The 14,593-nt window shown below is 37.8% G+C and overlaps 1 protein-coding gene across 1 annotated transcript in view; it reads right to left on the bottom strand.

The window, feature by feature from the left end:
- Nucleotides 1–5,776: 5,776 nt before the first annotated feature.
- Nucleotides 5,777–14,593, bottom strand: part of LOC149190747 (alpha-L-fucosidase 1-like) — a 47,132-nt gene continuing 38,315 nt past the window's right edge. Inside the window, exon 3 of the mRNA XM_089412249.1 lies at nucleotides 5,777–7,087. Coding sequence (XP_089268375.1) covers nucleotides 6,304–7,087 — 784 coding nt within the window. The 3' untranslated portion in view covers nucleotides 5,777–6,303. The remainder of the gene's footprint in view (nucleotides 7,088–14,593) is intronic.

Here is a 14,593-nt window from a genome sequence, read left to right as displayed (position 1 = left end):
CTTCCCTACATAATGAAGTAAGGAAAAATTCGTCACTAAAGATCATAATATTGCTCTCATCAAACTCATCAATGAAGCTCTACACTAGATGGCGAAAGGTAAATCCCTTAGGCCTATGGGTTCACAATAACTTTCTTCAAGCAATGCTAGCATTTTCTTCACAAGGAATTCTGAGAGATCATAGAGGATTCAAGGGCCAACCAATGCATCCTTCCTGCCTTTAATGCAACCTCCTGGCCCTGATCCCCAAGGAGGATAATGTTGCATCTCCATGTAAATATCTCTCGTAACACTACATAACATTATTTACAAAATAATCAAAAGTTATTGCTAATCACTTGAAACCTATTCTTCCTTTGCTCATTTCCCTAAGGTAGTTTGAGTATGTAGAAGGAAGACAGATCCTTGATGGCATCATCCTAGCACATGAAACCATCCATTCTCTCGAGTCTCAAAAAGATCAATATGCTCATCAAACTCGACATGTCCAGAGCCTTTGGTAAAAATCACATCAACAGAGTTTTGTCGACAAGCTTAGATTACATCAAAATCATTCTTCTTGCATTTGGCTTTAGCACCCACTAGATCCAGTGGGTCATGTCGCTAGTCTCCATTGCTTTCTTCTCCATCCTTGTTAATGGATCACCCTTTGACACATTCAAACCATCTCGAGGAATCAGAAAGGGGATCCGTTGTCCCCTTTTCTCTTTATCCTTATCGCAAAAGGCCTAGGCAAATCCATCAAGGTTGCTTTATAAAAGGTTCTCTAAATGGCCTCGTCCTTCATGATAACTTTACCCTCTCCCACTAGCAATTTGTTGGTGACACCCTCCTCATGAATCACCCATTAGTCAAAGAAGCCAAGGAAGTCAAAGACATCCTTAACCTTTTCTCTGAAGCCTATGGCACTTCCATCAATTTGGAAGTCTCAAAATTTCTTCTTCAACGCCCCTCTCATTACCCAACAGAACATCAAGTGTATTATGGGATTCTCCTTAGCTACTCTTCCTTCAAAGTACTTGGCTGCCCCTCTCACATAATCAATCGTCAAGCACTCTTCATGGCGTTACATTCTTGAAAAACTTAATTTCAAGCTCAATTGTTGGACCTTCAAATTTCTTTATATTGCTAGCCACCTTCTTCTCGTTAAATTTGTCCTTCAAGCCAAGCCTACCTACCTTTTTTCCATCTTAGAAGCTCCTGAATGGATTCTCAAATGCATCAGAAACCTCTAAACAACATTCTTATGGGGGGGATCTAACCTTAAGCAAAAATTTCTTTTGGTTAAATGGGAGACTCTCTACCTCTCGAAATCAAAAGGAGTGATCAGTTTGTGTGAACCAGAAGCGGTCAATAAAGTTTTAGGAGACAAAAAATGGTGGCATTTGATGAAGTATAAGGCAGAACCGTGGGCTCAACTATGGTACTCCAAATATGCCAGGAACATAGCAAAGCAATACCTTATTCGTCTCTCCACACAAACACAAGGCTCTCTCATTTGGAATCTTGCTAGCCTTAACAAAACCCTGGTTTAGATGCATAGTTTCTAGGAAATTTAGGATGGAAAAACAACACGATTTTGGACAGACTCCTCGCAACAACTTCCAGGCTTGGGTAGTATTCTCCCAACCCCTTTCAGTCAAGAAATAACTAAGAACACTGGCCAAAACCCAATTCATTAATATTGGATTGACAATGAAATCACAAGAGTTTGCAAGTGGAAACAACATATCCTATGTAGGGAGGAAGACACAGAGGACAACAAAAATTCTCTGCAACAATCTCTGCTTAAAAGATCCATCAAGGAGAAAGAAGGATCAAACATCCTAATGTGGGGCTACAAAAACTCGAGAATTTTCATAGCCAAAGAGGCATACCACCTCATGACCCTAGATTTACCTGAAGCTCCAAACCCTTTCTAGAAAGAACTATGGTCTATGAAACTCTGGCCAAAAGTGACAAATTTCACTTGGATCCTTATAAGACGACACATTCTCAACTAGGAAAACATTCTCAAAAGAGGATTCCATGGTGCTTCATGGTGTTGCATGTGCAAAGCTTACCAAGAAACTATAGATCACCTATTTGACTCCCGTGCAATAGCAAATAGCTTATGGGGAAAATTGGCTCATGGCTTCCAACGCACCAACAACGCAGAAGGCAACATTGCCCAATCCATTAAAAACTAGGCAAAGAATACTTTCCAAAGTCCAATCCTTAATCGACTTTGGACAATAGCCCCTAACCTCTTGACATGGGAAATATGGAAAGAGAGAAATCAAAGAACCTTCAATGACAAACACAAAACCTCATAAAGAATTTGGTTGCTCTTCCACATGCATATTAAGCAAACCTTGTTCCTCTCCATATGGGACTTCCAAGGACTTCCAAGGACCTCTATTAGAGAGGGTGATCCTGGCTTGGTGGAATTTCAAGATCCCCAAGACTACAAGTGCATTTCCGAGCAAACAAACTATGGATCCAACTACTGATATTTGCCAACCTCCTTCGGAGTAACATTATAAACTCAACTTTGACGGTGCCTCAAAAGGTGATCTAGGGGAAGATAGAATTGGAGGGGCCATCTGAAACCACAAAGGGGAAATTATCAGGCTCTATAGAGGACATATTGGACAAGAAAGCAACAATGTCACTAAGCTAGAGGCCATGATCCATGGACTTCACATAACAACGAATAATCATTTCTATCCTCTCATCGATGAAGGGGACTCTAGGATTACAGTTCATAAACTCATCAATGGATCCCCTCCTTCAAAATGCTCTCTAAGTTAGAGATTGGATCATAGCATGCAACAACTAGCGTTACTCTCATCTCAACAAGATACTATAATTTTCCACCACACCAGACACAATTCTAACTCTCAGGTAGATTTTCTAGCAAATAAAGGAGTGGAATAACAAACTCAATGTGAGGATTGATCCCTGACCTCACCCTCCATAGTAACCTGGGCTTCCCACTGCAAATGCATAGCTAATCAAGGGGTTCACCTCCCAGGTCTAGGTGTTCCTTCGATTAACACGCCATGTTAGGTCTTGTAGGACAGTTATCACGCCAAAATGAATAAGGTGTCTGGGTGGCAATCATGCACTGCGGAATACCTTCAAGCAAGTTGTCTCAGTTAATTCAAGTTGCTTGAAACATTCCCTCTAAATCTCCCTCGCAATTATCCTTACATTGGCTCTCATGCTCCAATTAAGATATATGTCTCAATGCATCTTGGCTCCCATGCTCCGTTCCATCTTGCAAGAGGTAGGCATTGACATAGAAACATTGTTTTCCCTGTCACAATTCTTAGAGGCCAACGCTTCAGGGTCAACGACTCTTGGCAAGCAAATATGGTTAGAGAAAGAGGTAGGGCACACGAGGAGGTCGAGGATGAGGGCATCCACTTCGCTCTCCTTGGCATGATGGAAATGTAGAATTGTTCGACCCGGATATACTAGTCCACATCCATAGCTTGGTGGCTTCAATGGAGGTTGAGGAGCGCAAGCGTTTGGGTGATGGTCATTGGGCAATTCAGAATTTGTTAGAGCGCCACCTCTGGACCTTATAAGAAGCTAGAGACCAAGCAAAACGAAGGATGACAAAGGTGGGTATTCAATTCCACAACACCTATCTGACGCTGCGCAATCTACTCAGGGCTATAGGCATATATTTCCCTCTTGTTCCCCTAACACCAACAACCACTAGTTCCATGGAAAGCTTTGTTGATTTGAATTCCTCCCACTAGCCTAGCTCCCCTCCTCTCCTCGGTGCTCTAGTTGCGAAAGTGAAAGGCAAAGGTCTTGTGTTTCAAGGCTCCTCTCCTAGCCAGAGACCCTAAATCAAAGGCAAACAATCAAATGAAGCCTCCCACCAATGTAGCCCAAATCGCTAAAGATGAATCCTCTCAACTAGAAGTAAGTTCCTATGGCTGCCTCATCATTGAAGAAAATGGAGAAGGTGCACCTGGCAATGTTGTAGTGGGAGAAGGCGGCCACAACAAAGCACAACAAGCATCAAGTAGTTCCAGAGGCAAGCAAGTGACCAAGTCTCCCATTATGCTTTATTAGCCTTTGTCTTTCTTCAGATTACACTGTTGTTTAAGTTTCGATGGTCACCCATTAGGCATCCTTTTAGCAGGGCCTCTGTTCACTTTTGTATGTCCAATGTTTTCCAACCAGATTTTTCTCATACTAAAGGACCATCTAGTTTCCCCTTCGTGGGCAAATAGTCTCTCTCTAATTCTTTTCAGTCCATACTTAGCACTTAGCAGACTTCTCCTCGCCTGAACACTAGCCTTCGCAGTTCTTAAAATGTACTCTTATGTAAAATAGTTTTGGTAATATAATGTTTCCTACTTACTTACAAAAAGAACAAAAAAAACCTATAGCTTGTTTTATAAACAGAAATGTTGTGTATTACGAAAGACCGTGAAGAAATGGTAATTCAAGCTTTGTTAAATTAATGTACAATAAAGGTTCAAAAAACAGTTTTTTCTACTATATTTAAGTAGTAGTTGCAAACTCATTTCAACTTATAATAGTCTGCTTCGAATTCATTCCAACTAGAATCAAATACACTGGTTTAATTTTATCTTTGAATCGCATTTGCTCAACAATTTGCAATAAGGGCCTACTCATAACTAATTAAAAGAGAACAGTTCTCAAGACATAATGGAAAAAATTATCTGTCCAAGTGTCCGTACAATTGTAGTAAAACTAAAGAGTCTGCTAAGAAAACATGCCTTGCACAAGGTCCCAATGGCCAGCTCCCCTTTTTTAACACTGTCAAATCAAGTCATAATCCCCACTAGATGTACAGTAAATGCAACCATAACACTTCACAACCAACCAAAATCACGTATACAAGGTCTCCTAAGGAAAACCCTCAAAAAGCATGATCCCTGGACCATCCTTTTAATTTCAAAATAATCCTTTACGAAGTCAACTAGGTAAAGTGGGGCTGATGATATTTTCCCTCAACGGTGGTGAAAGCTAAATGTTAAACGGTGATGGAGAAAGTTCCCTGCCTAAAATGACTACAGAATGACTAGAGTGTCCATAGGCAAAATTCATAATAGTTGAAGGAAGTTTCTCAACTTCCATTATCATACAAGCCCATGTCTTTAGGGATCACCTATCAGATTGAGAGAAACGTGCTCACTAGGAATATGTTTTTCTCCATGTTGAGTTTCTTCCAAAGTGGCCTCCAATAGGTTAGATATGGTTACACTTCGGCATCGCATTCTCATGATTTATATAGAGCAGTAGGTTTGAATAATATGCAACTCAAATTCACTACATTCCCATTTCACGCCAATCATTTAAATAATTAGATAACGTCTCTACTACATTTGCTAGTAAAATGATATGTCTGAGGAGTTAAACATTAATTATGGCTTTTCACCGCTAGTATAATTTTCCAACATATTTGTATATAAAACTGGTCGTTCAACGCCCATTAAGTTATGTTGTGCATGAGGAAAAAGATCCACGCAAAAGATCTCAGAAGTGTGTTAGAACCCAAACATTGCAATAATTATATAACTACTCCCCATCAGTTTCTTTTCTTTTATGTTATAATTTTATTATTATAATAATTGTTAGATGCAATACTTCGTACGGAACCATGTGAAATTATTTGAGCCTCGGTTTTTTTGAAAGAAGAATTTTTAGAGAGAAGAAAGTACAATTCCTCTGGAAATGTGAACATGTTTGCTCTTTATCAGATAATTGGAGCTTAGTCACCATTATCACAACAGTGAGGCAGTGGTAAGATAAGATAATTTTAATGACATAAATAGGTCAATGGGACTAAAGGATACAACCAGTACAAATACAATGTGGGAGTGCAAAAGCAACTCCTAGAAATGCCAAAGCTAAATCTAGAATAAAATGAAGTGAAGAGATACTGTACATTCTGCCATGATGCCACGCAGACAACCCATGAATGATGACAGAAATTGTTGCTGTTTGACTTAAAAATCTTGCCCCATAAAAACACCTGCCAATCTCTACATCCCCCCGAGTCATAAAAGTACTTCTGTCCACCTGGAGTAATCTTTTCTTCTTGGCTCACTGCTATTGCCTCCACAGTTCAGCTTTAGGGAGATTCAAACTATGAACTTGAATTTCAATCCAAAACCAGTCATTGACTGCATCTCATTAGTAATTGAATAATCTAAACAGGCATTATCCCTAAAAACAAGATTGACAAGAAAACTTATCCTCCTGCTTTCTTGTCACACAAAACCATATTAAAGGATAATGAAAAATATCACGCTTCCAATGAAAAAGATTTTAGCTAACTATTTTGCTCATATTTCCAGAAACTGATTGTATTTTCACATCCAAGCTGTTAAGTTTATCTGGCATGAGTGTGGATCCTGAACTTGAGATTCTTCCCTCGATGTCATTGGCATGAATACTCGACACGCTGTCCATGTAGAGACCAAAGTAGGCAATCAATGGTTCAACTCGAGCCTGATCTATGGTAAGTTTCAAAAATTGAGATCTCATGAGTTCAAAACGTTCTAGCCTTTTGTATCCAATAGTGGTACCATTTACAACTGTATGCCAAGAACCATCTTTTAAAATATCCAGGTGGTATTGACTCACTCTCTGTCCTAGTTGGATTGCTTCTTTTATGCACAATACATTGAAGGACACAACATCTCTCAAGTCTATGAGTAGATACCATGTTGTCTGCCCCTCTTCAGGAGCCCAATAGGTAAACACATCATCACTAAAGATCTGGCTTGGTCCAAATTGGGAACTGCTTCCACGAACACTACTTGCAGTGACAACAGCATTTCCAGCTAAATTAATAGAAAATATTGAAGTAAGAATATCTTTGAATTGACGAAGCACATGGACATCTTCATCGGCAAGAAGACCTGTGCTATTTGGTGGCACATTTAACAGTAGCATACAATTTCTTCCCACCGATTCGTAAAATATTTCCAACAAAGAATTTAGTGTTTTGGGTTGCTCATTCTTGTGCCAAAACCAACCTGATCTTATCGACACATCACATTCTGGAGGTACCCAATTTGTACCATAAGGATCACCTTGGCGAGAATATCTGCCACATTAACAGACAAGAACACAATTTTAATCTTTCACCAATGTAAAATGTAGTATTGACATCTTCCTCCTACATATCTAGAAAAAGATTCATTTTAATGGTTTGGCTGTTGGCATTACAGAGGTAATTGTTGGTTTTAAAATCAGTAAATGAAATATTGCATATTGAAGCAACAAGAAACGAGACAACCAAACAGGCTAACTTCTAAGCAGAAGGAAAGAACAATGATATGGCATTTAGAAGGAACCACCCTCTCTCCTCCAAGAGAACAAAGCAATCCAAGAAAACTGCAAATCAATGAAAGATGTTACAAGCCCTTTCAATGATATTCTCGCCAAAGAATCTTAAGCAATATTACTGGGAACAGTTCCATAACATAATATTATAAAACGGAAACGCTATCAGATGGTCCATCACATTATTGGTGTAATGACAGAATATTTTATCAGTATTTGCTCATCTTTACTGAAAATTTGATTGCATGTCAGATTGGCAGCCCCTCCTTCACACGATTGTATTGGCTATCTCCTAGCAGACTCTAGAGTCTGATGTGATCCTCAGGATCGCCCAGCAATATCAATAGCAACTATTTAGAGCATATTTTAGTACCTAAGAAACAAACAAAAAAATACTGCAGTGTAATATCCACATCAGATCTAGCATCCATGCACTTCACGGCGTCAGGAATTTGATATATGCTTGGCTCCTGTTATAAAATTGTTTACATATCAATGACTTGGCTCTAACTAATGGGATATATTTATGCTGGGTGGCTTCTGGTAGATGGTCCTTCTTGTTAGTTGCAAAAATGATATGGTCAAACTTTAACTAAGGAATTATATTTCAGTTCTGCATTAGACAGGTAATCTACAGCAGCACAGCTTTATTTTGCACCAGAACTAATAGCTGGTTGTCAAATTTTTTAGTCAACATTCTAACTATAAGCAAAGTGCTTTTATAGGTAGTAAAGCACAAACAGGAAATTTTTCGATATTGGAAGCATTACTTACTCTGCTAGGAATTGCCCGTGTAATCTGCCAATTTGGATTAGCCTATTCACATTAAGATTGTCAGAAGAACATAGATTCATATATTGTTCTCAAGAATAATAATCAATTAGGAAAGATTATCTTCTATAAATTGCTCCAATGAACTTCATAACATTGGCCTGAAGCATGTCCACACATGTAAAAGAGAAGAGAAATGCAAGAATCAGGCAGATAAGATTCTTGGCATGGTCCTTATTTTGTAAATCAAGTATAGAGAATTTCTTTTGTTATTGTCACAATAATGAGCATGAAATTCCCCACATTAGCCTATTCACATTAAGATTGTCAGAAGAACATAGATTCATATATTGTTCTCAAGAATAATAATCAATTAGGAAAGATTATTTTCTATAAATTTCTCCAATGAACTTCATAACATTGGCATGAAGCATGTCCACACATGTAAAAGAGAAGAGAAATGCAAGAATCAGGCAGATAAGATTCTTGGCATGGTCCTTATTTTGTAAATCAAGTATAGAGATTTCTTTTGTTACTGTCACAATAATGAGCATGAAATTCCCCACAACATCAGACAATTGTGTTCAGATGCAAATAGCTAATAAAAAAATTATATTGGAGGAACCCATAATTACAGACCTTTTGTAAGTTTCCATGGGTAAACTCAGTATACTGTGAGCGTTCATCACTAGGTTGACTGAAACCAGAAAGGGATAGTATCTCTTCACAAACTAGATACTAGCGTGAAAAGGGCAATCTTTTTAAAAATTCTAAGAAGTCAGAAATTTGAAAATTACAGTTTCCAATTTTCAAGAAATAATAATTACCTAGGGGGGAAATATATATATATATATAGAGAGAGAGAGAGAGACTCCAGTGTGTCAAGAGGAAAGTAAAGAGCTTGAACTGGCCCACCCATCAATTTAATAACCAGAGTTTTCAGCTTTGGCCTCATGTGGAATATCTTATCCAATAATCAGGGTCAACTCCATTCAATTTTTATGTCCTTGAATTTCAATAAAAATACGTCTATGAAATAAGAACAAGAGAATAATTTACAAATAACAATACTGAAGCACAACGCTGAACTGGAACCATCCAATTGAACTTCAAAAAATTAAAAACTGATTCATAACACAAACAAAAGTCTCTTTAGATGGAGATAAGAACTTAATTATGAGTAGAAAATATCTTAAAATGACTGTCAGGGAATTTTGGGTATGACCACTACTTCGTAACTAAGCATAATGTAAACCCAGGAAATAGGATTTGTAACACAATCCTATTTAATAATAATAATAACAAAGATTTATGGGTATGACCACTACTTACTTGGAAACTAAACTGAATGTAAACCTAAGAAATATGATTTGTTGCACAATCCTATTTAATAATAGTAACAGCAAAATATCTTAAAATGACTGTCAGGGATTTATGGGCATGACCACTATTTACTTCCTAACTAGAACATAATCTAAGCATAAGAAATAGGATTCATTGCACATGGTGTGTCCCCTGAATATCTGTGTTCGACATGTTGACCTAGTATGTTGGACATGTGCCCATCACCTAAGAAATAAGATTTGTTGCACAGGGTCTGTGTGCCTGAATCCCTATGTCGGACACATAGATCCAATATGTTGGACACATGTCCGTCACCAGACACATTCAGATATGCAGACCAAAATGTTGGACATGTCGGCCATAAAAAGGCACCTTGGAGAAGGCAGAGGGTGTGTGAAGAGAAGGAGAAAAGCTCATGACTTTTGGCATTTTGGTACATCTCAAATATGCAACTAGTTTTCTCATTCCAAGTTTTGTTGAGATCCACAAGAAATAGCAAGGATCAAAGTGAACCAGCCAACAAACTCAAATTTTGAAATAAAAGAAAATAAATAACAGCACTAGGGAAGCGAAAGAATAACATAACCCTAGGAGAGAGAAAAAACAGCCAAATTCAAGAGCAGGAAAGAGGAGAACCAAAGAATAAGAGAGCCCATACACTAAATCACTTTTATAAAGAATAAAAAATGATCACAAGATGTGAAAACATTACAAATGAGATACATACACCACTCAAGGGGTAGGGCACTTTCCCCAATATGAGCTTTGGGCCCACATTAACTAGGTCAGCCTTAACCAAATATAAATATAGTAATGAGGTTGGTATTTGGCCACACCATTTTCAACATCCCACCTTCAGTGGAGAAAAATGATGGATACAAAAGAGAGTGGGTGTATAAATACCCAACTCAATATAATATCAAATGTTTCTGTAACTGAGAGTAGGCGTATGAGCACCAAGCTCAATATAGGGTTAGTTGAGGTTGAAATACAATGAGTGCGTTTATAAATACCCATTTTGATCTAGGGTCAATTGTACCCAAAATACAAATGAGAGACAGTTTATAAATACCCAAGTGAGAGTCAATTTATAAATACCCAACTTATTACATGGTTTATCATGGCCAAAATACAAATAAAAGTCGGTTTATAAATACCTAACTCAATATAAGGTCGATTGTGACCAAAATATAAGTGAGTTGGTTTATAAATACCCAATTGAATATAAGATTGGACATGGCTGAAAATACAAATGAGCGTAGGTTTATAAATAGACAGCTCAATATAAGGTCAATTGTGACCAAAATATAAGTGAGAGTTGGTTTATAAATACAAATATAAGATTGGTCATGGCTTAAAATACAAATGAGAGTAGACTTATTAATAGCCAGATCAATATCAGGTTAATCCTGGCCATAAATGAATATTACACCCTATCAACAACATCCCCCCTAACTAGTTAAGAGCATGTGTTTCCTCCTAAAAGGTCACAAGTTCAAATCCAAATGGGGTAGAGTATATACAACTCTGTAAACTTTAGCAGTCAAATTGCTACGCTGAGGTGGGTCCCTTGTCCAACAAACAAGGGGGTCTCATACACCAATTTGGTGTTGGCTTGGTTGTGACCTTAAAATTAGATTATTATTATTGTTAATTTTAATAGGGACAAGTTGGATAAGATGGATTCGAGTAGAGGTATAGAAAAAAAGACTTCTACAGGGAGGGATGAAGACAAGTCATCAATAAGGTCCGCATCATCAACATCTATTTGCCCAATTGTTGTAGAGGGAGTAACATCATAATGTCAAAGAGAGATCCATTAAAACATACCGGTTTGATGAAGGCATTGAGATCGATCAAGTTGTCCTGAATGAACTACTTAATGTAGTGCATCCAAAATAGACCAACATCATAAAGTGAAGATCCATTGAAACATGTTGAGTCACATGCCCCCCTAGACACCATATCTCCCATACCAACACGATTCCACAAGTTGGATAAGGTGGATTTGAGTAGAGGTCTAGAAGAAAAGACTTCTACAGGGAGGGATGCACACAAGTCATCAATAATGCCTGCATCATCAACATCTATCTTCCCAATTGTTGCAGGAGTAACATCATAATGTCAAAGACAGATCCATTAAACATACCAATTTAATGAAGGCACTAGGATCAATCAAGTTGTCCTAGATGAACTACTTAATGTAGCGCATCCAAATAGACCAACATCATAAAGTGAAGATCCACTAAAACATGTTGAGTATCATCTACAAGAAGCAATGGAGAGCTCTTGACGAACCATGAATACGAACTTCATAAAAAATATCATCTCTTCACTCAAATTTCTTATCATTGAAAGGATCATATAGGCAATATGCCAAAACATGGGCCCAATTGCATGATACAAAAATTCTAAGATGTGATACTAGTGGAGTCATCTTAAACATCAAGAGGAGGGGTTTTCTTTATATACATTCACAAAACCTTGCTCAAAAGAAGGACAACTATTTAATCTGCACAAATATCATAATTAACACTATTTCATTGTAAAAACATCATTATGAGTCCAAAGGTTCAACAACAACACAAAAGAAGCCTCTATAAAGTCCTCAGGAGTTTTCCCGTTTTAGACCCCGGAGAAAGAGACATTAGATTTTTCAATAAAAAAATTACAATGTATTGACCTTGAAGAGGGGTTTAAAGCCTAGGTAAAAACATTAGGACGTTAGGATATGAGGCTTACTATGTAATAAAGTCACTTTATAGCTTTAGAACATGTTATTATTCACTTTTGCATAAAGTGATATACCACACATTTATGAGTGGAAATGATTTGCTTAGTAAAAAATGATATATAAGGAGGTAAACTCCATTGTAATAAAAGCACTTGTTATTCACAGATAATGTCATCTTTTGTTATTATGAGTATCTTCCATTGAGCACAATTATGTGACTCAACATAACTCAACCCTAACTAGACCTTCCTCGTTTAGTGATCTAGCTCATTTTATAATATGATATTAGAGGAAGAAGTTGTATCAAGAGGCTCAAGCAAGGTATTTGAGAGACAAGGTTTCCACTCTTATGAATTTAGTAGTTTAACAACCATGGAGCTTGTGCAAATGTATAGACCTAGGAATTTTTATGGTAGGGATGGATCAAGGGATCATTAGAATGTCTTAGTAAACTCTAGAAGACATGATTTCAACCTCTTAGTTGAAGAAAAGAGAACCATTGCAAGTGATGTAGAAGGTAATAGTACTCAATCTAAGATGACATTATACTTGAGAAACAATCATAGTAGTTCAACAAAAAACAAGGGAGAGGTGAAATGTTATTATTGCAAGAAAATGGGATACATAGAATTTGAGTGATTGACATTCTCATGGAAAGCTCAAAGAAAAACCACATGTAGCAAATGTGGTGTTGAGAAATCTATGGCATCAAGATTAAGTGATTTCTCTTCTATTGATAAAGTGATTAAGTGAAATCTATTGATTGCTTTTTACTTCTTAGATTAATATCTTCTTTTACTTATGTTATTATAGTGTTATTCTTTATCAAACAGCTACCAATGCATATACCATAAAGAGACAAGAGACACAAAATATAGGCTATCAGCCAGGGCCAAAACCTCTCCCAATTGAGAGGAAAACCTGAAAAAATTCTTCTTCTTATAGAGACCTCAATTGACAAATACCAAGACCAAGACCCTTGACCTATTTGCCACTCCAAGACCAAGACACAAAGCTTTCTTGATGAGATCCTTAGTCAACGATAGTCAACCTTTTGCTCCTTCCTCCTTCTCGGCTTCTCTTCAACTTCAACTTCCTTCTACTTCAGACCTTTGCTTATTTCAACCTCCTTGAATTAGAAACCCTAGCTTCTCCTTATAGTAAATGTCCTTGATACCTTTGCTTAGGATAGAGTCTCTTTCTAGCTTGTCTCGGCTTCTCCTTTGACTTGCCCCTCTTCCGATTTGGCTACCTAGGAGGACTGTAATTCCTCTCGGCTTCTTCAGCAGCAATTGACCTCTTTCTTCCTCGCACGTGTGGAGAAGATCAACCCAAAAACATATCATAAAAAGACCTCGGTTTACGTTCTCCCTTCCTTCGCTTGATTATAGGCCTCCTTGATGAACTTCGCACCTCCTATTGCAAACTTGATGATGACCGAAATTCCCTTACTCTGAAATGAGGCTAAGTTGCCCTATTTATAGTAGTTGGAGCCTCCATAATAAGCGGACTTGAACAATGGGTGAACTGACATGTCTGTTGGAGCAAGTTAATTATTTTATTTAAGGCCGACTTGAAGTAGATACTTGAGCTTGGTCTTGGAGGGCTATTTGACATTTTCATTGACTCATATAAAAATGTAACATGCCCAAGAAGGGTCCTTCATACATGACATTGACTCTCTTTGACTTTATGACCAATCCTAAGGGCTCACAATGGGAGCCATTACTAAAAATAAAATTCCTTGCTCATGAAACCCATGAGACAAGCATTACAATAATAATTTTATTTTTCTTCTTTACATCAATTACATAAAATCACAATTACACATGTCATTATGAAGACCGAACCTAGTTACACTTTTCAACACTCCCTCTTAACTAGGGAGGTATTCATAATGGTACTTGGTCATTCTCAATCTGAAGAATTCTCATAAGAAGAGTCGGATTGGTAACCCATCTGTTTAGCATCATATCAACCAGCATTGTCACATAGCAAGGCCTTGACTAACAACTCTCTCTCCACAAGATCTGAGCTCAATGATGGCGAGACCAATGATGTATAGACACCCTCATTATTGTCTCTCTCGAAACATACCCCACCTGGCTTCTCAGGGTGTGTCCCACTAGGACTATTTTTATCTTGGATTCCCAGTCCGCAAAGAATATCTTGGATTCCCTAACTCATCCTCAAAGAGCATTGGATGCCAGATGTTTACCCAATCCTCCATTCCGTCTTCCCAAGTAAAGACAAGAATGATGTGTCCATCTCTACCTAAGCTCCCTCTTGGCTTAGGAATTTTGCTTCCAAGTTTCTTCCAAGTAAGGAACTTGTTTCCAGGGTCCCTCTTAATTAGGGACCTACAACAGCGCCTCAGGTGGAGATGATGGGACAACCAACTACTTGAAGTACTCCTCG

This window comes from Pinus tabuliformis, chromosome 3_1, assembly GCF_031772625.1.
Source record: "Pinus tabuliformis cultivar Carrire ecotype Pingquan chromosome 3_1, CPIR1, whole genome shotgun sequence".
NCBI lineage: Eukaryota > Viridiplantae > Streptophyta > Pinopsida > Pinales > Pinaceae > Pinus > Pinus tabuliformis.
This window is presented reverse-complemented; position numbering and strand designations above follow the sequence as displayed.